The following is a 25,270-nucleotide window of genomic DNA, read 5'->3' as shown; positions in this document are numbered from 1 at the left end:
CTTGTCTCAGGGTGGTAAGTTGGTGGTTGAAGATATCCCTCTAGTGGTGTGGGGGCTGTGCTTTGGCAAAGTGGGTGGGGTTATATCCTTCCTGTTTGGCCCTGTCCGGGGGTATCATCAGATGGGACCACAGTGTCTCCTGACCTCTCCTGTCTCAGCCTCCAGTATTTATGCTGCAGTAGTTTATGTGTTGGGGGGCTAGGGTCAGTCTGTTATATCTGGAGTATTTCTCCTGTCTTATCCGGTGTCCTGTGTGAATTTAAGTATGCTCTCTCTAATTCTCTCTTTCTTTCTCTCTCTCGGAGGACCTGAGCCCTAGGACCATGCCTCAGGACTACCTGGCATGATGACTCCTTGCCGTCCCCAGTCCACCTGGCCGTGCTGCTGCTCCAGTTTCAACTGTTCTGCCTGGGGCTATGGAACCCTGACCTGTTCACCGGACGTGCTACCTTTCCCAGACCTGCTGTTTTCAACTCTCTAGAGACAGCAGGAGCGGTAGAGATACTCTCAAAGATCGGCTATGAAAAGCCAACTGACATTTACTCTTGAGGTGCTGACTTGTTGCACCCTCGACAACTACTGTGATTATTATTATTTGACCATGCTGGTCATTTATGAACATTTGAACATCTTGGCCATGTTCTGTTATAATCTCCACCCGGCACAGCCAGAAGAGGACTGGCCACCCCTCATAGCCTGGTTCCTCTCTAGGTTTCTTCCTAGGTTTTGACCTTTCTAGGGAGTTTTTCCTAGCCACCGTGCTTCTACACCTGCATTGCTTGCTGTTTGGGGTTTTAGGCTGGGTTTCTGTACAGCACTTTGAGATATCAGCTGATGTAAGAAGGGCTATATAAATACATTTGATTTGATGATCAATGGAAACAGGATGCACCGGAGCTCAATTTCGAGTCTCATAGCAAAGGGTCTTAATACTTATGTAAATAAGGTATTTATGTTTTTTATTTTAATAAATTAGCTAACATTTCTAAACCCGTTTTCTCTTTGTCATTATGGGGTATTGTGGGTAGATTGATGGGCGGAAAAAACGATTTAATACATTACAGCCTTATTCTAAAATGTAACAAAATGTGGAAAAAGTCAAGGAGTCTGAATACTTTCCGAAGGCACTGTACTTCCGACATTGTACCGTGTGACATATTTATTGGACAAGGAATCAGGAAATATAAAGAGAAAGGGAAGGCTCTGTGCATCGTTACAAAATGGCAAACTGCTTATCTATGCTCGTCTGTGATAGCCCCCTACAAGGGGTGAATAGTGTCAAAATGGGGCCTTTTTGTGGTTCTATTCTCTCTGGAGTCATTCCCCTTAATTTTGTATGTTCATTCATATGTATTCATAGGAAAACATTGACAGAAGCTGTTCACATTTTGTTATCCACAGCCTATTTTCCTCAATGCTGCTTTGCTCCTTTTTAGTTCTTGTATTATGTTTTCTTTATCTCAACCTGATTGCAATATTGAATTAGACTGTTACCTAAAATCCCTGTGTTCCTAGCCGACGGTTTGTACACGACCCTCATTCTGGCTTATGGGGCTCCCGAGTGATTGGGAGTCCCGTAGGGTGGTGCACAATTGACCCAGCGTTGTCCATGTTTGGCCGGTGTAGGCCATCATTGTAAATAAGAATTTGTTCTTAACTGACTTGCCTAGTAAAATAAAAAAAACATTATGCCTATGAAGTTTGAATCAACAGTTACTTTTACCAGATGTGGGTTCAAATAGGCTAGTATTTGTACTTTGCGCGTTTGGTTGAACCTGCCTGCCAGTTAATCCTGCCTGGAGTGCCAGAAGTCCAGCTAAAGCTTTTGAAACAAAACAAATACCATTTGAACCCAGGTGTTTTTTTTTTTTTTTACTGTCAACACCACTACAGGATTTCACCAATGGGTTTCTCCTTTTCACATAAAGAGCTGAACATTTGACATGTTTTGTGGGTAGTCCAATTAATTAGTCATTTCATGTTTCCATTCATTTAATGGGTGAATCAATGTGATTAGTGGTGCATTTTACCAATGAAACATTTCTCTCAGCGTGAAATGAAACCTTTCCATGCTTGAAATTCATTCAGGCAGTGGTTACATGACTCAATTTCAAATTGCTACATTGAACCTCAGAAGTCCCATGTTGCGGAGGTAAAATGCGCACCTTGTTTATCTAAGAAATATGATTCATACTAAGATTAAATACAACAAACTGAGTTGTGCCAACGTCAATTCTAAAAGAAACAGTGACTGAAGAAAACATCACTGTCTTTCATTTAAGTCACATTCTGATGTTGCCATCATTTAAGCTTTTACAAATATTCATTCATTAAATCATATTGTAAAAAATATATGAGAATAATATTGGCAGGTGTCTCAGTGAATTGAGAAATTTAATTTATAATTTATTTATTTTATAATGTGTAAACTAACTGAAAATGACTGACAACTTCCATTGATGTGAGTCTGTCCTATTTAAAAAAAATGTATTTAACCTTTATTTAACCAGGTAAAACCCATTGAGGTGAAAAACCTATTTTGCAAGGGTGACCTGGCAAGAAAGCAAAACAGGGAAATAGCAGCATAAAACCGTGTCCATAAAACGTTACAGAAAATACAGAATACACACAAGAGACAAAGTGTCACAAGTTAAAGCTACAATTGGAGATTAGAAACAACTGCAGTTATCACAAACAGTGTTGTCGATCAGTCTTAAAAACAGGCAAAGACACTACCTCCCCTAACTTTAAAATCTTCTGAAGCATGTTCCAGGATGAAGGGGCATTATGGGAAAAAAAAGAAAAAAAGAAGAATCGGTTCTAGCCTTAGGAACAGACCAGGTCAGCAGCGACTGTGAACGAAGACTATATTGAGAGACTGATCTGGCCAGTAAAGAACAAGAGATACAAAGGGAGTTGTCCCATTAATGCTTTGTACACAAAAGTGTATCAGTGCTTTCGCCTCCTGGTGGAGAGAGAGGTCCATTGCACCATAGCATACAGATCACAGTGATGGATGAGTGATCTAGCATTTGTAATAGATCTTAAAGCACCATGATAGACAATATCACCATAATCCAGCACTGATAAAAAAAACGTGCTTTGAACAAGATATTTTCTGACTAACATTGAAAAGCAAGATTTGTTCCCGTAATAGAAACCACATTTCATCTTCAGTTTCTTGGTCAAGGTATCAATGTGCTGTTTAAAATTCAACTTTTCATCTAACCAAATCCAAAGATACTTATAGGAGGTGACCCTATCAATTTGCTGGCCTGTTATACTTAAAATCTGCAAGTGACTCCATCTGTTTACTTTCAGGGAAGAGGAAACCATCATCTTTGTATTCCTTTCATTAAGCACAAGTTTCAATTGGAAAAGTTGCCTTTGAATAACATCAAAGGCCAACTGTAAGTCCTGAAAAGCCTTCTCAATATTAGATGCGCTAGAATAAATGTGTCATCAGCATAAAGATGGAGATTTGCAGAGTCAACAGTCTTCCCTATATCATTTATATACAGTGTAAAAAAGATCAGACCTAAAATAGAGCCCTGGGGAACTCCTTTTGTAAATCTTCGAAACTCAGATTTCATACCCTCCTGAGCTACACACTTTGTTCTGTCAGAAAGGTCGTTTTGGAACCAATCCAATGCATCAACACTTAAACCAACCTTTTTAGTCTATACAACAGCATGGCATGGTCAACAGTGTCGAAGACCTTCGATAAGTCAATAAAAAGTGAAAGTGATTTTTCTTGTCCTGAGCTAGAATATCACCTACAATCTTACTTACAGCAGTAATTGTACTATGCTTGGCTCTAAATCCCAGCTGGAATTGAGATAAAACTGAGTTATTATAAAAGAAAGTCTTTGAACTGTGAGTCCACCAGGTTTTCCAAAACTTTTGCCAGTGCAGACAGTTTAGATACGGGACGATAGTTATCCAACTGGGACGGATCTCCACCTTTATGTGAAGGCGTGACATAGGCTGCTTTCCAGACTTTTGGAATGGTATTACTCACCAATGAAAGGTTTAATATATGAGGGAGAGGGGCAGCAATGATCTCTGCACCAATTCATCCAGGCCAGCTGCTTTCTTCATATCATTAGATTTGAGTTCCTTTACAACTTCTGAAAGCTCAGTCTCGGTAAAATGAAATAAATGAACCGTAGGCCGGCATGTGGCAGTTTCGTTCACAACCTAATTTGAGATGTTTGGAAGGAGTTCATTATCAAATAAATGCCCAGCTTTAGCAAAATGCTCATTAAACGTGTCAAGCAGTTTATTCTTGTTAGTCACATCCATTGAATTTGAGGTCAATTTCAGCAGAAGACCAGTGGAGTTTGTGTTAACATTCATGGATTTAATTGTTCTCCATACTTTTGTCGGGTTAGAGGTTTTCCTTGGTAGATTCGTAATAGAAGCTAGATTTGCATTTTCGTATTAACAAGGTGCACTTATTTCTCAGTGCCCTGAATAACTGCCATTCAGCCTGGGAATTACCCTTTCTGGCTTTGGCCCATTGTGTATTTCGTTTATGGATCAAATCAGACAATTCTCCTGTAAACCAGAGATTGTCTCTACCTCTTACCCGGTACTTTTTGAGAGGGGCATGTTTATCACAGATAGTAGAAAACATAGAATGAAAATTGGAGAATGCCTCTTCGATATCTGGAATAAGCGCAATCCTGTCCCAGTTGTATGCATAAAGTTCATGCAGGAATGCATGCTTACAGAACTGCCTAAAATTTTGTTTGACTATGAACCGAGAGGCCACTTTGGGGATTTTTGTGTCTCTAATACAAGCAACTGCACAATGATCACCTTAAAATCATTAGCGAAAATCACAAAGGCCGAGTATTTATGCGGATTGTTTGTTAGAATAACATCAATAAGTGTTGACTTAGAGATGTCTTTGGGATTGAGTCTTGTAACCGCATTTATAATTTGAGTAAAATGTAATGTATTGTAAAATGTAAATGTAATGTATTGCACAGTCCTCTTATGACAACCAATCCCAATTTAAAATCGGCCATAAGGACCATTTCATTTTTCCCCCAACCACGCATCAGTTCAGCCAGAGAATCTAGGGATTCTACTTTTGCAGATGGAGGTCTATAACATCCTATAAAATCTAAGTTCACAGCTTTTGATAACTGCAGCTTCAATGCTAAAAACTCACTGTTTTGGTTTAGATAAAGACCTTAGTTCAGTAACCACATATCTGTCTTTAATATAGATGGCTATACCTCCCCCCTTACTTTGTCAGTCACATTGATAAATGTTTTAACCATCCAAGCCTATAGACTGATTCAGAACAGATTTCTTAAGCCAGGTCTCGGACAGTACTAAGACATCTGGGTCAGCAGTGTGAACCCAGACTTTTATCATGTCCAATTTCGGCATCAAACTCCTCACATTAATATGCATCAGTCCCAACCCTGATCTAGTTTTAAATCATTTGGAGTGGGAAGTTCATCCATAGCCAATGGGCCTGTGTTTGGGTGAATGTTTCCTGATCCATAGCCAATGGGTCTGGGTTTGGGTGAACGTTTCCTGATCCATAGCCAATGAGCCTGGGTTTGGGTGAATGTTTCCTGATCCATAGCCAATGGGCCTGGGTTTGGGTGAACGTTTCCTGATCCATAGCCAATGAGCCTGGGTTTGGGTGAACGTTTCCTGATCCATAGCCAATGAGCCTGGGTTTGGGTGAACGTTTCCTGATCCATAGCCAATGAGCCTGGGTTTGGGTGAACGTTTCCTGATCCATAGCCAATGAGCCTGGGTTTGGGTGAATGTTTCCTGACACCAGAAGAATAATAAAACAGCTCGATTTGTTTCTTCCTAAAATCTCTCTGCACTTAGATGATTTAAAATAATCCAAACTACAGTCATCTGATACAGCAAACAGTTTCTAGCCAAACCAAACCCTGTAGATGAGAACGTTTTATGTGCATGTCACAGTAGGAGTCAAATGGTAACACAATCTGATCCCTCTGAAAGATAAAAGCTGCTATACCATCAGTCAAAGTAGGGTTTAGCGGTATCTCTGGGTTAGGGAGATGAGGTTTGTTTTTGATCATTTAGACTATGCCATAACCCATGTAGGAAGCAATTAAAACCATTTGTACAAAAATACCCATTTCTAACCACTGAATCCAACAGTTCACTAAAACAAAAGGAAAACAAAATTAAAATATACTGAGTCAATCTTTTGAAACCTTAAAATTCCCCAGAAATGTATAGGTCTACTAGAGTTAGAAAGCAAGTGTGCCCGAGCATTGTTGCCTTAGTTAGAGCAGTCAGCGTGTTCAACAACCGGTGCAGGAATGTACTGACAGGGATTTTGCCCAGTGTGTGGGTCTGGTCAGTGCACCCAGTCACCTTGCAGTAGGCTACCACACAGTGAGGCAGAGCGGGCCCAGTAGACCGGCCAATCACTGGTGGCTAGTCCACCCGGCAGGGGTATCCTGGGCTGGGAAGCCCAGCGCACCAACCTCCGGCTTCCACCGCACAGCGGTGCAGGAGAGGAGTCAGGAGACTCTGGTAGAATGGCGAAACACATATAAAAACCTGACCGTCGAAGAGTATCTAAGGCTAGTCGGCTCAACGTGTCTAGACCGTCAGTCACGGCACAGATGTATCTTCTCTCGGCTTTCAGGGAGGGCACCACACCGGCTTTATCTCCTCATGTAGAAACCAGCAGACGTCAATTTAATGCTTTAATTGCTTTGATCCTGTAGGATTTGAGATTTCGCCTGTTGTTTAATGCAGCCTATAATGGTTTTGCTAAGAAATAAAAACTTGTAACACTTGAAACAAACAGTGTGACACAACACGCTCAGCAAAGCTGCCCTGCCGCCATCTTATTAAAATAATCAAATGTTTGATGATAAGTTGATTATTTGAATCAGGTGTGTAATGCTAGGGCAAAAATAAAAATATGCACCCCTTGTGGTCCCCGGGACCAGGATTTCGAAATACAGGTGTTACTGGCATGACTGCCTGGAGTTACAGGGATTGAAGTCAGTCAAAGATGGCAAGGTTGGCAGCTGTTGGCTGGCATTAGGTGGCACGGGCTTATGTGGTGATGAGACAGCTGGGAGTGTTCCAGGCCATCAGTGGAGCAGCAGAGTTGTGGGAATGAGACCCGGCAACAGAATACTGATGAAGGATCAGGGAATCGGCTCTCTGGGAAAAGTTTCCTCGTTATTTCGTACTTTCTCAATCATGTTGAATCAATGTTGCTGGTAGGTTGAATATTTCTGAAAAAGGCAACAACATAATGTACACTGTTTTTGTAACAGATTTGCAGTGGGAACTGATGCATTTGGCTATAACGCAAGTTGACATAACCATTAACGTCACGTACCAACTCATCGGATCACCAAGACTGTGCTTAATCATGTGTGTTAGTGCTGCCATAAAAGCCAGCACACACACACACACACATCTCCCTTCCATTCCCCAGAATGGAAAACACTGTTTAAAAAAAAAAATAACATAGCCTTCCCAACAATATCATTAACATATAGCTCTCTTATGTACATGTGGAATGACTCCCTGCTGGTCAAGAACATCGTAGAGTCCATTTAAAATAGCCACTAGAGGACCATTGCCCTTTTGTCTTCCTTCCTAACAGGTCCTACGGTACATCTACAGTACATCTACAGTACGCCTGACTCTTACAGTGCTCCGCTCTTTTACTCAGTTTCTCGTTGCACTGCTTCGTGTAGAACAGTGAAGAACTGAAACGAAATAATTCAGACACGGAATGGAGGATAGGGAAACGGGGGAATGTTAGACATAGGGACTAGGGTGGGGACTGAGGTAAGTGAACATTCATAACGGATGGGATATATTGGCTGAGAGCCCAGGAAGATGCTACCAATCCAGGAACTCTTCTAGAATTACACAGCGAGTGAGACAAACCAAAGCATTATAATGGCTGTGGGGCAGAGGATTCAGATTTAACAGAGCCTGTATGGGTTTTATTACATAACCACAGATAAAAGGCTATACACAGTACGAGAGTGGGAAAAATGTAATACACTCAAAGGAAATAAAGAGGGTGGAGAAAAATATCAAAGGGTAGGATCATTATTTACTAAAAGGTACAGGCAGAGACTGTAGACACCAACGGCCTTGGCCCTGGCCCCTGGGGTAGCGAGGACACCACAAGTCATGCATAATGGAGTGGCGTGGTCGATAAATTGGAGGGTGTCCCGTCATTGGAGCAAGGCTTGTTTAGACGGATTGAATTTGGAATGCCGTGAATTGTATTATTGTGTCTGTGCGTGCCAGCGTATGCGTGCGTATGTAGGAGCAGGATGTGTGCGCGAATTGTATTATTAATCCCTTCCCAAGTTGGAAATGCTCTGATGTGTAGAGATTTATTTATGTTGAAAAGCCATTGCTCCTCTGCTTTTCAATCAGACTTGCTTATTGTACAGGGGGAAAAGCATTTTGGATTAGTTTAAATCAATATATATTATATTATTATTCTGTGATACTTAAAAACTGTACCGGAATCAACCACAATAAAATAAATAAGAGCGAGACGTCGCCTTACCTGGTCTTGGTAAACAAAGAAGAGCGTGATGGACAGAATCTCCAAGAAGAAGATCAGAAGAAGGAGGATGAAGAACTGTGGAGAGAGAGAGAGAGAGGAGAGATCGATGGAGAGAGCGTGCATTAGAACTTTAACTTGAGAAACAAAGAGCGGTAGAGACAAAGTGTCAGGAAGAGTGAGTTGAAGAGACATGGGAGATCGAACGCCTTTGGATCATTCCGCCTTATATATATTTATGACTGACAGAGAAGGAGAGGAGTGGGACAGTAATACTCAGAGAGACAGGTTGGGCCGTGATACAGGGAGATCCAAAAGTATTGGGACAGTGACACATTTATTATTGTTTTGGCTCCGTATTTCAGCACTTTCAATTGATACAAAGACTATGAGGTTAAAGCGCAGACTGTTAGCTTTAATTTGAGGGAATTTTCATCCATATCAGGTGAACAGTTTAAAAATTAGAGCACTTTTTGTACATAGTCCCCCCCGTTTTAGGGGACCACAAGTATTGGTACAAATTCACTTATATGTGTACTAAAGTAGTAAAACGTTAAGTATTTGGTCCCATATTCATAATACGCAATGACTACATCATGTGACTCTACAAATATCATACCCCCCCAATAATGCTAACTTCCCCTGTTATTGTAAAGGTGAGAGGTTAACATGTCTTGGGTGTATATTTGTGCATCTGCAACTTTCCCACTCATCATTATTCACGATTCATTTAGGATTATCCGTAATCATGGTAGCATCCACATTAATGTAGAAATGTTTAGATACCTTTATTGTAAATAAGAATAGAATATGTGACTACAAAATGACAGAATACATTATTTACCATTCATTTCTATTGGGCACAAAATAATCTAAATCACAACCAAAACAGCAAATGCATCCAACAAATTTGTAGAGTCACAAGCTCGACGTAGTCATTGCGTGCTATGAATATGGGACCAAATACTTAACTTTTTACTGCTTTAATACACATAAATAAATTTGTCATTGCTTTTGGTCCCCTAAAATGAAGGGACTATGTGCAAAAAGTGCTGTAATTTCTAAACGGTTCACTCGATATGGATGAAAATACCCTCACATTAAAGATTCCAGTCTGCACTTTAACCTCATAGTCATTGATCATCTCAAATCTAAAGTTCTGGAGTACAGAACCAAAACACTAACAAAAAATGTCACTGTCCCAATATTTGACGTGATATATAACCTAACCTGTATGCCTTTCGGATTTGAAAACGCTCACATATTTTAATCAACAAACCGTACGTCCTTGATCGTTTGCTAGATGAGATAGTTCTGAGTAATACGTTTCCCCCCTACGGGCCTCACGTGAGCGCTCGAAAAAGATATTTTTTTTGCAAAGCAATCGTTCCGTCCCTCTCGCAGAAAAATACTTGACTAATCTCAAACGGAGAGAACATGGGAGGGTGATGGAATGACGGCGAGTTTTAGAATGTAAAGGAAGTGAAAGTGTGAGTTTAAGAGTGCGACTAAGTCTGTGAAGACAGACTTTGGTTTACTGCAGTCTTGGTGTATGGTGCATTTATCTTTTTTAATTGTTAAAGCGTAACTTTCAGGCCTTTCTAAATGTGAAAATCTAGTTAGAGTGGTTCTCAGAGTCCTCGTCAGGTTTGGACGGATGTCGCCTTCAAGGACTGCTTGGCAGAGCTTGTCTGAATGGGAGATCAAAGCAGGGAGGATAAAAAAAAAATCTATACTATAAAAGAATGGCTGACTTAGTTAAGACCTTACCTCTGCTCTCTCCTCGACTCAACCAGGAAGAAGCTGTTCTATGAGCTTGTCCTTTGTTTCCAGATACACAGGCCGCGTGTGCCAGCTTGATTAATGCATTACTCCAGTGTTTCCCAAACTCAGTCCTCGGGGCCATTTAGTTTTTTTGTCCTAGCACTACACAGCTGATTCAAATAATCAACTAATCATCAAGCTTTGATTATTTGAATCAGCTGTGTAGTACTAGGGCAAAAATCTAAATGTGCACCCATTGGGGTTCCCAGGACAAAGTTTGGGAAATGCTGCATTACCGTTATGCAACCGTGTGGGAAAACAATCATTTTAAAAACACAAGGCTGAAGGGGTCATAGAGAGAAAGAAAAATGGAGCGGCAGGCAGCCTAGCTGATTGAGAGAATGCCAAGAGTGTGCAAAGCTGTCATCAAGGCAAAGGTTGGATACTTTGAAGAATCTCAAATGTATTTTGATTTGTTTAACCCTTTTCAGGTTACTACATGATTCCATATGTGTTATTTCATAGTTCTGATGTCTTCACTATTAGTCTACAATGTAGAAAACAGTCAAAATAAAGAAAAACCCTGAAATGAGTAGCTGTGTCAACTTTTGACTGGTACTGTGTGCACATTGACGTGTAGCTGTGAGGGAAGCCCCCACTACACTAGCCAAACCAGCCCTGTTATTTATGTTATGACTTGTTTCTCCTCTCGTCAGGCTTTGCTGATATCCCAGTTTAGTGGAGATCAATGCCTTGTCAGGGAGAGCGATGAGGAGAACTATAATCAAACTGCTGGTCTGCCATTGATCTCGGAGGGGGGGGTTATCAACTCTCTGTGATTCCCATTCAGCATGAAAGCTACCGAGGCTCTTTGTTGATAGACGGACAAGGGAGAAACTGAAGGCGTGCCACTGTTAGACGGTGCCTCCCAAATCAATACCTTGAGGAATTCAGCTGCGTCGGACCGGTAACTAACTAACTCGGGGTGGCGGAGAGGTTACAGCTGTGCTAGGTCCCAAATTACTCTTGAATGGCGGCCCCTTTGCTTTGTTGTGTAACCACTGATCTGAAAGGACTGGCTAGGTCGAAAGCAATGCGGTGGTGTTTTTAAAGATTGGGCCGGAATCTGGCCTTGGTGCACTAACTAAAAGCCAACCTCCAGCTCATCATCTTTGATCTAGGGCCAGTCTTGCACGTCGCATTTTACACCCATAGAGATTTAGTAGAGATTTAACTCCTGGACTGTGACTTAATGCAGTGAGTCTGCGGTAGAGGTAGAAGCTTCCAGAGAGGCTGTTTTTAGCTGCAGGCAGGGCTGTTAAGTGCAACCAATTTGTTCGCATATGCAACCAAATATTTTTCTGTGCGACCGAGAGTTTTATTTTGGGAGAACCGTGGACCTAGGAAAAAATCTCCCAGATAAGGCGAGTGCAAATTCGATAGCATTGTGGTTGCACCATTACTACAGCGAAAACGGCTTGCTTATAGCCCAATTCGGTCAAAAGATCCGACCCATATTACCGGCACAATATTTTTATCTACCTATAGTGGATCGCAGAGACCACATTTTACATTCCTAAGCCATGTCTTGGGCATTTCTAAAAACCCGCGCGTCGTTTACACTTTATTCAGTCATTTCATCTCATTGGCTAGCTAGCTAACAACCTGGTAACATTACCAGTATCTCCAAACATTTGGGGGCAAAGAAAGAAAGGAAAAGGTCATAGCAATGAATAAATGACAGATCGCTTGCATCTCTTCGTCACCAACCTGACGTTTTTAAAGAGACCGTGTACAATTGTCAATGTAATGCAATAGGAAAACAGTGCTTTTACACAATGCAGAAACCTAATACTCCACAAACGACTTTAATATCAATGACAGGTATTCGTATCAACATTTGAGCTTTTATAATAAACAAATGCTTTTACAGTGTCACATATTACCCACTGGGCACAGACCTCAATTCAACGTCTATTCCACGTAAAATCATTGAAATGACATGGAAACAATGTTGATTCAACCAGTGTGCCCAGTGGATAGTTTCTTCTTTCTAGGGAACAACATGTGCTTAAAGTAGCTAGAATTCATATAGACTGTATCTCAATCAATTAAAGAAATCTAATATTCTGGTGCTACCTATCATAACACCATACAGGAACTCAAGTCCTTTTGTTCACCTGACCTAGAATTCCTTACAATCGAATGCCGACCGCATTATCTACCAAGAGAATTCTCTTCGATCATAATCACAGTCGTGTATATCCCCCAAAAGCAGACACATCAACGTCCCTGAAAGAACTGCATTGAACTCTATGTAAACTGGAAACCACATATCCTGAGGCTGCATTTATTGTAGCTGGGGATTTTAACAAGGCTAATCTGAAAACAAGGCTCCCTAAATTTTATCAGCATTTCGAATGCGCGACCCGGGCTGGCAAAACACTGGATCATTGTTATTCTAACTTCCGCGACGCATACAAAGCCCTCCCCCGCCCTCCTTTCGGAAAATTTGACCATGACTCCATTTTGTTGCTCCAAGCCTATAGACAGAAACTAAAACAGGAAACGCCCGTGCGCAGGTCTGTTCAATGCTGGTCCGACCAATCGGATTCCATGCTTCAAGATTGCTTCGATCACGTGGACTGGGATATGTTCGTATAGCGTCAGACAATAACATTGATGAATACGCTGATTCGGTGTGCGAGTTTATTAGCAAGTGCATTGGTGATGTTGTACCCACAGCGTCTATTAAAACCTTCCCCAACCAGAAACCGTGGATTGATGGCAGCATTCAAGCAAAACTGAAAGCGCGAACCACTGCTTTAAATCAGGGCAAGGCAACCGGAAACATGACCGAATACAAACAATGTAGCTATTCCCTCCGCAAGGCAATCAAACAAGCTAAGCGTCAGTATAGAGACAAAGTAGAGTCACAATTCAATGGCTCAGACACGAGAGGTATGTGGCAGGGTCTACAGTCAATCACGGACTACAAAAAGAAAACCAGCCCCGTCGGGGACCACGATGTCTTGCTCCCAGACAAACTAAACAACTTATTTGCTCGCTTTGAGGACAATACAGTGCCACCGAAACGGCCCGCTACCAAAACCTGCGGGCTCTCCTTCACTGCAGCCAACGTGAGTAAAACATTTAAACGTGTTAACCACGCGGCTAGGGATGCTGTCTGGGCCGGCAGTCTTGCGACCGGCTGGCTGGTGTGTTTACGGAAATATTCAATCAATCCTTATCCCAGTCTGCTGTGCCCACATGCTTCAAGATGGCCACCATTGTTCCTGTACCCAAGAAAGCTAAGGTAACTGAGCTAAATGACTATCGCCCCGTAGCAATCACTTCCGTCATCATGAAGTGCTTTGAGAGACTAGTCAAGGACCATATCACCTCCACCCTACCTGACACCCTAGACCCACTCCAATTTGCTTACCGCCCCAATAGGTCCACAGACGACGCAATCACACTGCCCTAACCCATCTGGACAAGAGGAATACCTATGTAAGAATGCTGTTCATCGACTACAGCTCAGCATTTAACACCATAGTATCCTCCAAACTCGTCATTAAGCTTGAGACCCTGGGTCTCGACCCCGCCCTCTGCAACTGGGTCCTGGACTTCATGACGGCCGCCCCCAGGTGGTGAGGGTAGGAAACAACATCTCCACCCCGCTGATCCTCAACACTGGGGCCAGCCCTCTCCTGTACTCCCTGTTCACCCATGACTGCGTGGCCATGCACGCCTCCAACTCAATCATCAAGTTTGCAGACGACACTACAGTGGTAGGCTTGATTACCAACAACGACGAGACAGCCAACAGGGAGGAGGTGAGGGCCCTCGGAGTGTGTTGTTAGGAAAATAACATCACACTCAATGTCAACAAAACAAAGGAGATGATTGTGGACTTCAGGAAACAGCAGAGGGAGCAGCCCCCTATCCACATCGATGGGACAGTAATGGAGAAGGTGGAAAGTTTTAAATTCCTCGGCGTACACATCCCGGACAAACTGAAATGGTCCACCCACACAGACAGCGTGGTGAAGAAGGCGCAGCAGCGCCTCTACAACCTCAGGAGGCTGAAGAAATTTGGCTTGTCACCAAAAACACTCACACACTTTTACAGATGCACAATCGAGAGCATCCTGTCGAGCTGTATCACCGCCTGGTACGGCAACTACTCCACCCACAACCGTAAAGCTCTCCAGAGGGTAATGAGATCTGCACAACACATCACCGGGGGCAAACTACCTGCCCTCCAGGACACCTACACCACCCGATGTCACAGGAAGGCCAAAAAGATCCTCAAGGACAACAACCACCCGAGCCACTGCCTGTTCACCCCACTATCATCCAGAAGGCGAGGTCAGTACAGGTACATCAAAGCGGGGGCCGAGAGACTGAAAAACAGCTTCTATCTCAAGGCCATCAGACTGTTAAACAGCCATCACTAACATTGAGTGGCTGCTGCCAACATATTGACTCATCTCTAGCCACTTTAATAATTCAAAATTGGATGTAATAAATGGATCACTAGCCACTTTATATAATGTTTATATACCCTACATTACTCATCTCATATGTATATACTGTACTCTATACCATCTACTGCATCTTGCCTATGCCGTTCGGCCATCGCTCATCCATATATTTTTATGTACATATTCTTATTAATTCCTTTACACTTGTGTGTATAAAGTAGTTGTTGTGAAGTTGTTAGATTACTTGTTAGATATTACTGCATGGTCGGAACTAGAAGCACAAGCATTTCGCTACACTTGCATTAACATCTGCTAACCATGTGTATGTGACAAATAAAATTTGATTTGATCTAGGGAATTTGCCATTTGCGATGCAGCCTCAGTGTCGTAATCCTTTCAAGAGTTTATTTGCTGAGAAAAAGAAAACTCTGCAAGGCTCTAGTCTATTCATTGTGAAGCCAGACTGCCATCCCTTTCAATAGATGAGTATAATTCAGTGTGTTGGTTATACTCGAGCACTTACTTTTGTTAAATTGGTCTGCTGACGGTGTTATGCTATGTCTGACGTCCTTGTGGTAAAATGAAAACTAACAAAAGCAACAAAAAATGCAACTATCAAAAGTAAACGATGGCAGTTCTATATCTTTTTCCAAACAATGTCAATGTAGCCTACAATCTTTTAAATTGAAAAGCACATGCTTGACAGAAAGTATAATGATGAAACCATTATGACATATTTTTGTGATATGCTAGTGTGGCTATTGGAAAAAAGCTTTGTATTCTCCAATGAATCTCATGGAGATAATGGAATAAAACATGAAAACATAACCTCACTAATAGACTTACAAGACGTTTAGTACACAACTGTTGTAAAATGCCACCCACAACAATGCCACCAATGTTACAAATTACCACTCAACCTTATTACTTTGAATCACAACACATCAGGCACGAAACACCACAGCAATTAGCACGCACTGTCAAATCTTCATATATTTCCCCCTCAATGATCAGTTCTGTTATCAAATCCGTAATTGCTTTTTTTACCCTGTTTTCTCCCCAATTTCATGGTATCCAATTGGTAGCTACAGTCTTGTCTCATCGCTGCAACTCCCGTACGGATCCGGAAGAGGCGAAGGTCGAGAGCCGTGCGTCCTCCGAAATACAACCCAACCCAAGCCAAGCTGCACTGCTTCTTGACACAATGCCCACTTAACCCGGAAGTCGCACCAACGTGTTGGAGGAAACACTGTGCACCTGGCTACCAACTCAGCGTGCACTGCACCCGGTCCGCCACAGGAGTCGCTAGTGCGCGATGGAACAAGGACATCCCTGCCTGCCAAACCCTCCCCTAACCTGGACAACGCTGGGCCAATTGTGCGCTGCCCCATTGGTCTCTCCTGGACTCGACAGAGCCTGGACTCGAACCCAGAATGTCTAGTGGCACAGCTAGCACTGCGATGTAGTGCCTTAGACCACTGCGCCACTCGGGAGGCCCCTAATTGCTTTTGTAATGAAAACAGAGGGTTAGAGCTGTCTCTTTTGAAATCGATGTGAAGGCTCAAGATGATTCGTCAGTCGCTACGAAAAAGCCTTTGCGAACATCGTCTTCCAATCACATCGACACAGTGGTCCAACCGGCTAGGCGTTCTGGTAGAATGTCAAGGCTGATTCTAATGATGGGCTTTAGCTCTGCGATACGTTTGATGGTCGGTCCCATGGGGCCAGTAATTGAGCCACCTGCTGCGCTGGTGTCATAAACTTTATTTAAAAGCTAGGTTTAAAGGCTAAATTAACAGACTGTTAGTCGTTTGAAGTAAATGAAATGATATGGTTTGTTATACGATGTGAGACTTGTTCTTATCAACCAGAGACAATTTTGACTTGAAATAGTGTTTTTAAATGGGAAGATGGAGTTTGGAGTTATGAATGTGTGGCTCCAATGACTGGGTTGAAGCATGGTGCTGGCAGCATTGTGCTGGTTGTGGGTTTGATTCCCGCATGGGCCACATATACTGAATATTGTCATCCCCTGATCTGTTTCACCTGTCTTTGTGCTCATCTCCACCCCCCCACCAGGTATCTCCCCTCATTATCCACAGTGTATTTATACCTGTGTTCTCTGTTTGTCTGTTGCAATTTCGTTTTGTTTCGGCAAGCATTTTTCCCATGCTCCTGTCTTTCTCTAGTTCCTGTTTTCTAGCTTTCCCGGCTTTTGACCATTCTGCCTGCCCTGACCCTGACTGTCGTTCTGTACCTTGTCACACCACCCTGGATTACTGACCTCTGCCTGCCCTGACCCTGAGTCTGCCTGCCGTTCTGTACCTTTCAGACTCTGCTCTGGACTACTGACCTCTGCCTGCTCTTGACCTGTCATTTGCCTGCCCCCCTGTTTTTGTAATAAAACATTGTTACTTCAAAACTGTCTGCATCTGGGTCTTCTCCTGAGACTTGACAAATATACATAATGTGTCACTGTCTGTTGATGTTGTCATTTGTATGTTGCTTTGGATAAAAGCATCTGCTAAATTTTAAAAGTGTGAATATAACATGATGCTTACAGCAGAAATGTGAATGTTTATAAATACTAATTATCAAGGGTATTTTTGTCATCAAGAGTGGCAGATACTCACGCTCAGCAACAGCGGACGACTTTCTTTGACAGCTCCGACACAGCCGAGGCAACCAATCACCATGATGATGGTCCCTACCGCAATGAGTAGATTGGCTGCTGAGAGGGATGGGAGGGATGAGGAGAGTGTGGCAAAGTTGCCCTGGGTCACTGACAGCCATACCCCCACGCCCAGTATTCCACAACCCCCCAACTGTCAGAGAAAAAAGGAGAGAGATAGACAAAGGAAGAAGGAAAGAAAAAATAGAAAAGTGAGTAGCATATAAAAAAAACACACAACATAAAATACTTTGGGATTATTTGGTGCACACATATACATTTACACACAACACAACACACACAAATCCCAAGGCGATGCCAGGAAATGCATTGCCCGGCATGCTCGATTTGCGTGGTTAAATATGTGATTGTTTTTCTCCCTAACTTCTATCCCAACTGTAGAACCACACCAGATCTGTTTTAATCAGCTCTTGAGGTCAAAGTAGGGCAGGTCATGAATAAAACTGCTCTGAAGCATTGTGTGCTGCCGCTCCAATCACTTAGACAGGTTGGTGCAAGTCATCCATCACCCTCCACCATGATCAGAATACTAGAACAGCTGGAAATTAGAGGATGATTATACGGCTGTCTCTCCTCATACAAGCCTATCATCATACCCCTGAGAGAGAAGTCAGAAGGGAATCATAGTCAGAGAGAGGGAGAGAGAGAGAGAAAGGAGAGAGAGAGGAAAGAAAAGACAAAGAAATTGATAGACACAGAGACAGACAGACAGACAAGGGTACTGCAGTAATGTACATGAAATAACAATGACAAGGTAAAACGGATATGATACATGCTCCAAGGCCCTATGTTATCGACACATAGCGCTTTACATACGTACATACCACATGCTCTGTGCCTCAGTTGGTACAATGTCATACTTAAAATATCACATGCTCTGTGCCTCAGTTAGTACAACATCTCCATAACATGCTGTTGCTGAGAGGGCCTCAGACTGACATCTACAGTATGTGGGCTGCCCTCTAACCCTGAACAGTGATGGAGAGACTAGAGAGATGTACAGATCAGAACGCCTGACAGCACCAGAGGGATGATAGGGAAATTATCTCGGGAGCCTTCGAAGAACTCCCGTCTGCCCTCCTTATGAGACTACACTTCCCTCTTTTCATGGTTCATGAATCCATGGGTGTTCTATGTGAGACGCGTCTTGCGCACCAAATGGCACGCTATTCCCTATATAGTGCGCTACTTTTGACCAGAGCTCTATGTGACCAGGTCAAAAGTAGTGCACTACATAGGGAATAGGGTGCCATTTGCGATGCGACCTCAGTGCCGTAATCCTTTCAAGAGTTTATTTGCTGAGAAAAATACAACTCTCCAAGGCTCTAGTCTATTCATTGTGAAGCCAGACTGCCATCCCTTTCAATAGATGAGTATAATTCAGTGTGTTGGTTATACTCGAGCACTTACTTTTGTTAAATTGGTCTGCTGACGGTGTTATGCTATGTCTGACGTCCTTGTGGTAAAATGGGAAAAAGCAACAAAAAAAGTAACTATCAAAAGTAAACGATGGCAGTTCTATATCTATTTCCAAAGAATGTCAATGTAGCCTACAATCTTTTAAATTGAAAAGCACATGCTTGAGAGAAAGAATAATGATGAAACCTTCATTATGACATATTTTAGCCAGCAGATGAGCTGTGCCAACTCAAGTTTTGATAAGGGCATGGCATCATGAACACACCATAAAATTACTTTCAACTGGTGTTTCATTGCTTGGAATATAATCTGCCAGTCTATGTCTTAGTGGTGTAGAAATTGTCACACCCTGATCTGTTTCACCTGTCTTTGTGCTTGTCTCCACCCCCCACCAGGTGTCTCCCATCTCCCCTCATTATCCCCAGTGTATTTATACCGGTGTTCTCTGTTTGTCTGTTGCCAGTTCGTTTTGTTTGTCAAGCCTACCAGTGGTTTTCTGCTGCCTCCTGTCTTTTCTATAGTTCCTGTTTTCGACAATTCTACCTGCCATCCTGTGCCTTGCCCCACCACACCACACTTGATTACTGACCTCTGCCTGCCCTGACCCTGAGACTGCCTGTCGTTCTGTACCTTTTGGATTCTGATCTGGATTACTGACCTCTGCTTGCCCTTGACCTGTCATTTCGCCTGCCCCCTGTTCTAGTAATACACTTTTGTTTGCATCTGGGTCTTCCCTAAAACATTATTTTATTTCACCTTTATTTAACCAGGTAGGCAAGTTGAGAACAAGTTCTCAATTACAACTGCGACCTGGCCAAGAGAAAGCAAAGCAGTTCGACACATACAACAACACAGTTACACATGGAGTAAAACAAACATACAGTCAATAATACAGTAGAAAAATAAGTCTATATACAATGTGAGCAAATGAGGTGAGATAAGGGAGGTAAAGGCAAAAAAGGCCATGGTGGCAAAGTAAATACAATATAGCAAGTAAAACACTGGAATGGTAGATTTGTAGTGGAAGAAGGTGCAAAGTAGAAATAGAAATAAATAGAAACATCTCAAGACATCAGTCAGGAAGTTAAATCTTGGTTGCAAATGGGTCTTCCAAATGGACAATGACCCCAAGCATACTTCCAAAGTTGTGGCAAAATGGCTTAAGGACAAGAAAGTCAAGGTATTGGAGTGGCCATCACAAAGCCCTGACCTGAATCCGATAGAACATTTGTGGGCAGAACTGAAAAAGCGTGTGCGAGAAAGCCTGCAAACCTGACTCAGTTACACCTGCTCTGTCAGGAGGAATGGGCCAAAATTCACCCAACTTATTGTGGGAAGCCTGTGGAAGGCTATCCGAAACGTTTGACCCAAGTTAAACAATTAAATGGCAATGCTACCAAATACTAATTGAGTGCATGTAAACTTCTGACCCACTGGGAATGTGATGAAAGAAATAAAAGCTGAAATAAATAATTCTCTCTACTATTATTCTGACATTTCACATTCTTAATATAAAGTGGTGATACTAACTGACCTAAGACAGGGAATTTTTACTCGGATTAAATGTCAGCAATTGTGAAAAACTGAGTTTAAATGTATTGTGACAAAGGTGTATGTAAACTTCCGACTTCAACTGTATCTCCCTCACAAACTTTAAGCGTCAGCTGTCAGAACAGCTTACTGATCACTGCAGCTGTACACAGCCCATCTGTAAATAGCCCATCCAACTACCTACCTCTTCCCCATATTTGTTTTAGTTTTTCTGCTCTTTTGCACACCAGTATTTCTACTTGCACATCCTCATCTGCACATATCTCACTCCAGTGTAAATTGCTAAATTGTAATTACTTCGCCTCTATTGGCCTATTTATTGGCTTACCTCCTTACTTCATTTGCACACACTGTATACAGATTTTTCTATTGTGTTATTGATTGTATGTTTATTTTTCCCAAGTGTAACTCTGTGTTGCTTTTGTCGCACTGCTTTGCTTTATCTTGGCCAGGTCGTAGTTGTAAATGAGAACTTGTTCTCAACTGGCCTACCTGCTTGAATAAAGGTGAAATAAAAACATATAATAAAAAAAATGTTGCTTCAATATATCCACATCAATTTCCAGCCTCAAGATGCAATCTATTTTGTGAAGTCCACCAGTCCCTCCTGCAGCAAAGCACCCCCACAACATGATAATGCCACTCCCGTGCTTCATGGTTGGGATGGTGTTCTTTGGCTTGCAAGCCTCCCCCTTTTTCCTCCAAACATAACAATGGTCATTATGGCAAAACAGTTCTATTTTTGTTTCAGCAGACCAGAGGACATTTGTCCAAAATGTACAAACTTTGTCCCCATGTGCTGTTGCAAACCGTAGTCTGGCTTTTTTTATTGCGGTTTTGGAGCACTGGCTTCTTCCTTGCTGAGCGGCCTTTCAGGTTATGTCGATATAGGACTCATTTTACTGTGGATATAGATACTTTTGTACTCGTTTCCTCCAGCATATTCACAAGGTCCTTTGCTGTTGTTCTGGGATTGATTTGCACTTTTCGCACCAAAGTACATTCATCTCTAGGAGACAGAATGCGTCTCTTTCCTGAGCGGTATGACGGCTGGCATGGTGTTTATACTTGCGTATTATTGTTTGTACAGATGAACGTGGTACCTTCAGGCGTTTGGAAATTGCTCCCAAGGATGAACCAGACTTGTTTTTTGGCTGATTTCTTTTGATTTTCCCATGATGTCAAACAAAGAGGCACTAAGTTTGAAGGTGGGCCTTGAAATACATCCACAGGTACACCTCCAATTGACTCAAATGATGTCAATTAGCCTATCAGAAGCCATGACATCATTTTCTGGATTTTTCCAAGCTGTTTAAAGGCACAGTCAACTTAGTGTATGTAAACTTCTGACCCACTGGAATAGTGATACAGTGAATTATAAGTGAAATAATCTGTCTGTAAACAAAAATTACTTGTGTCATGCGCAAAGTAGATGTCTTAACCGACTTGCCAAAACTATAGTTTGTTAACAAGAAATTTGTGTGGTTGAAAAACAAGTTTTAATGACTCCAACCTAAGTGTATGTAAACTTTCAACTTCAACTGTAAATCAATGAGATTTTTATTTTCACTGAATCTCCGTTTGGGTATTGGTTAGACTACAATTAGGATGTGGAAATGTTAGGATTATTTTGCTCTTAGTACTGTAGCCTACTCCCGACCGGTCACGTTGTACAGCGCCATATTTTCCTAACGGAAACCCCTTTTTCTTGGAATAGAAACACCATAATATTGATTAAATGAATTAAGCTAAATTCTAGATAGCAAGGACAGTTTAAAAATGTTGATATACTTTCATAATTTGCCAGAGCTTAAAAAATATCAGCTCCAACATGTCTCCTTCCTTCCCTCATGGTGTACCATCTCGCTCTCTCTATCGGCAATTAACTAGATCATATCCCATGGCAAATGTATGTAATTAAACGTCCCAATTGGCAAGACAACTTAATTCCAGACATTTGCATAAATATGGCACTATTAAAACACTGGCCCACTTTTCTACTCACATTGGCATGACAAAAATGTTTGATGGGAGAAATACTAGTAATGGGTCATTTGCGAACTAAAGGCTCTTTTTGCTGAACTTTGGGAACCGAATCGCATCCGTGAAAGAGCCGTTCATGTGGCTCCCTGATTTACTTACTGCTACTACTGCCTTTTGAGCTTCAAACAACGATTATCTGCAAATAACTTACAAAATCATTACGTGAAGATTGTAAATTCTCACTGCAGAAACTATAAATAGTGAGAGAACAAGTCATTCTGGTCCACGCTTATGTGTAAAAACAAATTTAAAAATCAAATAATTTGTCCAGGTAAAAATGTACTTGAACGTGCATATCACAATCTGGCATAATGGTAGCCTACTTTTTGTGCTTTACATGACAGATTTTCAAGAATTTTGAATCACGAGTCGGTTGGGAGCCTAATGATGTGGCTATTTTACGTGAACAGAGCCAAATGATGCGGCTCTTCGAAAAGACTCGGAATGCCCATCACTAAGAAATATGGGCGGATTTTCAGTTCAATTTCAGTAGGGAGTTTTTGTTGTTTACATAACATCACAGAGGCGTTGTGGCAAGTGAACGAGCTGCATATCAAAAGGGTCTCAGCACTGAAATGTGGCCCTATTCATGTCTAAACAATTAGTATTTTTACAGAGGGGTATTATGCATCATGCGCCCGAGTGGCGCACTGCATCTCAGTGCAAGAGGTGTCACTACAGTCCCTGGTTCAAATCCAGGCTGTATCACATCCGGCCGTGATTGGGAGTCCCATAGGGCGGCGCACAATTGGCCCAGCGTCGTCTGGGTTTGGCCGGGGTAGGCCGTCATTGTAAATAAACATTTGTTCTTAACTGACTTGCCTAGTTAAATAAAGGTTAAATAAAAAATAAAATAAATGAATTGGATGATAGCCTGTTTTACAGCCCAATGCGAGATGACATCAAGGTTTTTATTGACTATTCAATTCGGGACAGGTTGGGTCCCACATCATCAGGTTCAATCTGAACTTGATGAAACGTCGAAGTTGTTGATCACCGGAAGTCGTTTCTTGTCAGCAGCTAAGAACAATTCACCATACTTAAAGACTACAGGCTACATCTCAGCAGTTCTGTAACTTCAACAGAAACATAGTACACTTATAATCAGATTTAGATGTGTATTAAAACTAATTGTTTATTCCATTTTCGGCATGGAAAATATTGCAAAGGTGTTAAGTAATTATGGAGAACTTCTGCACAATTAACGGTGATTAATTGGACAAATTTATCAACTCAGTAAGGGACTCGTTTTTTTGAATCTCTCACCAGCAGCGAGTTGGTTCAACACCAAACTAAGACAAATGATTAGTGAGTCTAAGCAGATTGTTCATTATTTGTTAAGTGGGTTGGAAGAGGGAGCTGAATCGCCCTGAGGCCTTCTGGTGTCTATAGCTAAGACTTGGGCCAAACAACAGTTTTTTTTAGCCTCTTCCTAGATCTGTTTGTTTGGTCTTGCCAACTCCTATATGACAATTACCATAGGAGTTGGCAAGACTGCACAATCACATCTGGGACCAGGCTACTGATTTGTATCTTCTTACATATCAGTAATCATAACATCATCTCTATCCTCCAGATGTTGTGTTAGAGATCTCTATCCAGGAGTCCCCACAGTAATGCTCTATTATCTGCCAAATGTTGCCCTCCGCTCTGTGACATCTCCCACAATCGGTTTGTATATGTGGGAGTTAGAATAGATAAAGGGAAAATGCTTTCAAGTATGCATTTATGGTTTGTTGTGCTAATGGGTAAATCACTCATTTAAATCCAGGTCTCAGATATTGGAATTTAGACACTCCTATTCTCAAGCAAAGTAAGAAAGCACCGAAGGAGCACGTGTTTCAGGATGTGATTTGGTGTCGTCATACAAAAAAAAAGTGTGGTGGTAATTTATGCCAGAAGAAAGCAAAGCCAGTAAAGCTCTCTCAGCATTTTAATGTTTTAAACAAAAAACAATGACTATACAGACTCTGCAGTTGTTGCAAAGTAATATACAGTAACTCCCTGTAGAGTAGAGCCAAGGTTCATAAATAATAATACTCTATGATAATCATACCCCCCCAAAATAAAAATGGAGGCACACAGGAGATCATCTGATGAATACACAGCCTGAGAACCAATGGAGCTCTTGAACATTCCCTGGTAGTGCTGGTGAGCTTGCTTACATCCCCCTACTACTGTCTTGAAAAGCTAAAGGGTCTTGAATATTAAGATGCTCTCATCCCCAGTACTATAACGTTTCCCCTTCATGGTGAATAGAGAGCTCTCAGCTGGTAGCTAGCCTCTTCATCACCATATTCCAGTGGGTGCTACACATTGGCGGTGGATGGGGTAATTTACCTTTACATACAATGTAAAGCGTTTTGAGACCTTGGTCGAACGTAAAATGCAATTTATCACTCAGGTCGGCGGTTCGATCAAGACTGTGGTCCCAATTCAATCTAAATCTAAACGCTTGTCTTTAACAAGAGCGCAATCCAGGAGAAGAAGGATGCAGTGCATCTTGAGACCATTGCATCTTGAGACCATAGCTTTTTCAGAGAATAGCCAAGTGGGGGTTTGAAACTGATTCGGAGGGTTTGACAGTCACAGGGTGGCAGGGTGTAATTGCAGCAGACAGAGAGAATCTTAGGCTTCGAGCTCCAACATGCAGGACTAGTGAAATAAAATAATGAAAATGGTCACAAACAACAATAGAAATTGCACTATATACACATAACAGTAACTGTGGCAGTGATGAAT

At 41.9% G+C, this 25,270-nt stretch overlaps 1 protein-coding gene across 3 annotated transcripts in view; it reads right to left on the bottom strand.

The window, feature by feature from the left end:
• The window catches only part of LOC115202850 (tetraspanin-4), a 105,733-nt gene that overhangs the window by 22,299 nt on the left and 58,164 nt on the right, over window positions 1-25,270 (bottom strand). For 2 of the 3 annotated variants that reach the window (XM_029766926.1, XM_029766924.1), the window contains 2 exons: window positions 17,457-17,648; window positions 8,573-8,647 (listed from right to left, as the gene is read on the bottom strand). In XM_029766926.1, the coding sequence (XP_029622786.1) occupies window positions 8,573-8,647; window positions 17,457-17,648 (267 nt within the window). The remainder of the gene's footprint in view (window positions 1-8,572; window positions 8,648-17,456; window positions 17,649-25,270) is intronic. The other variant, XM_029766925.1, reaches the window with a different exon arrangement.

The sequence above is a fragment of the Salmo trutta genome, chromosome 12 (assembly GCF_901001165.1).
Source record: "Salmo trutta chromosome 12, fSalTru1.1, whole genome shotgun sequence".
Classification (NCBI taxonomy): Eukaryota; Metazoa; Chordata; class Actinopteri; order Salmoniformes; family Salmonidae; genus Salmo; species Salmo trutta.
The sequence above is the reverse complement of the archived record's forward strand: the minus strand, read 5'-3'. Positions and strand labels throughout refer to the sequence as shown.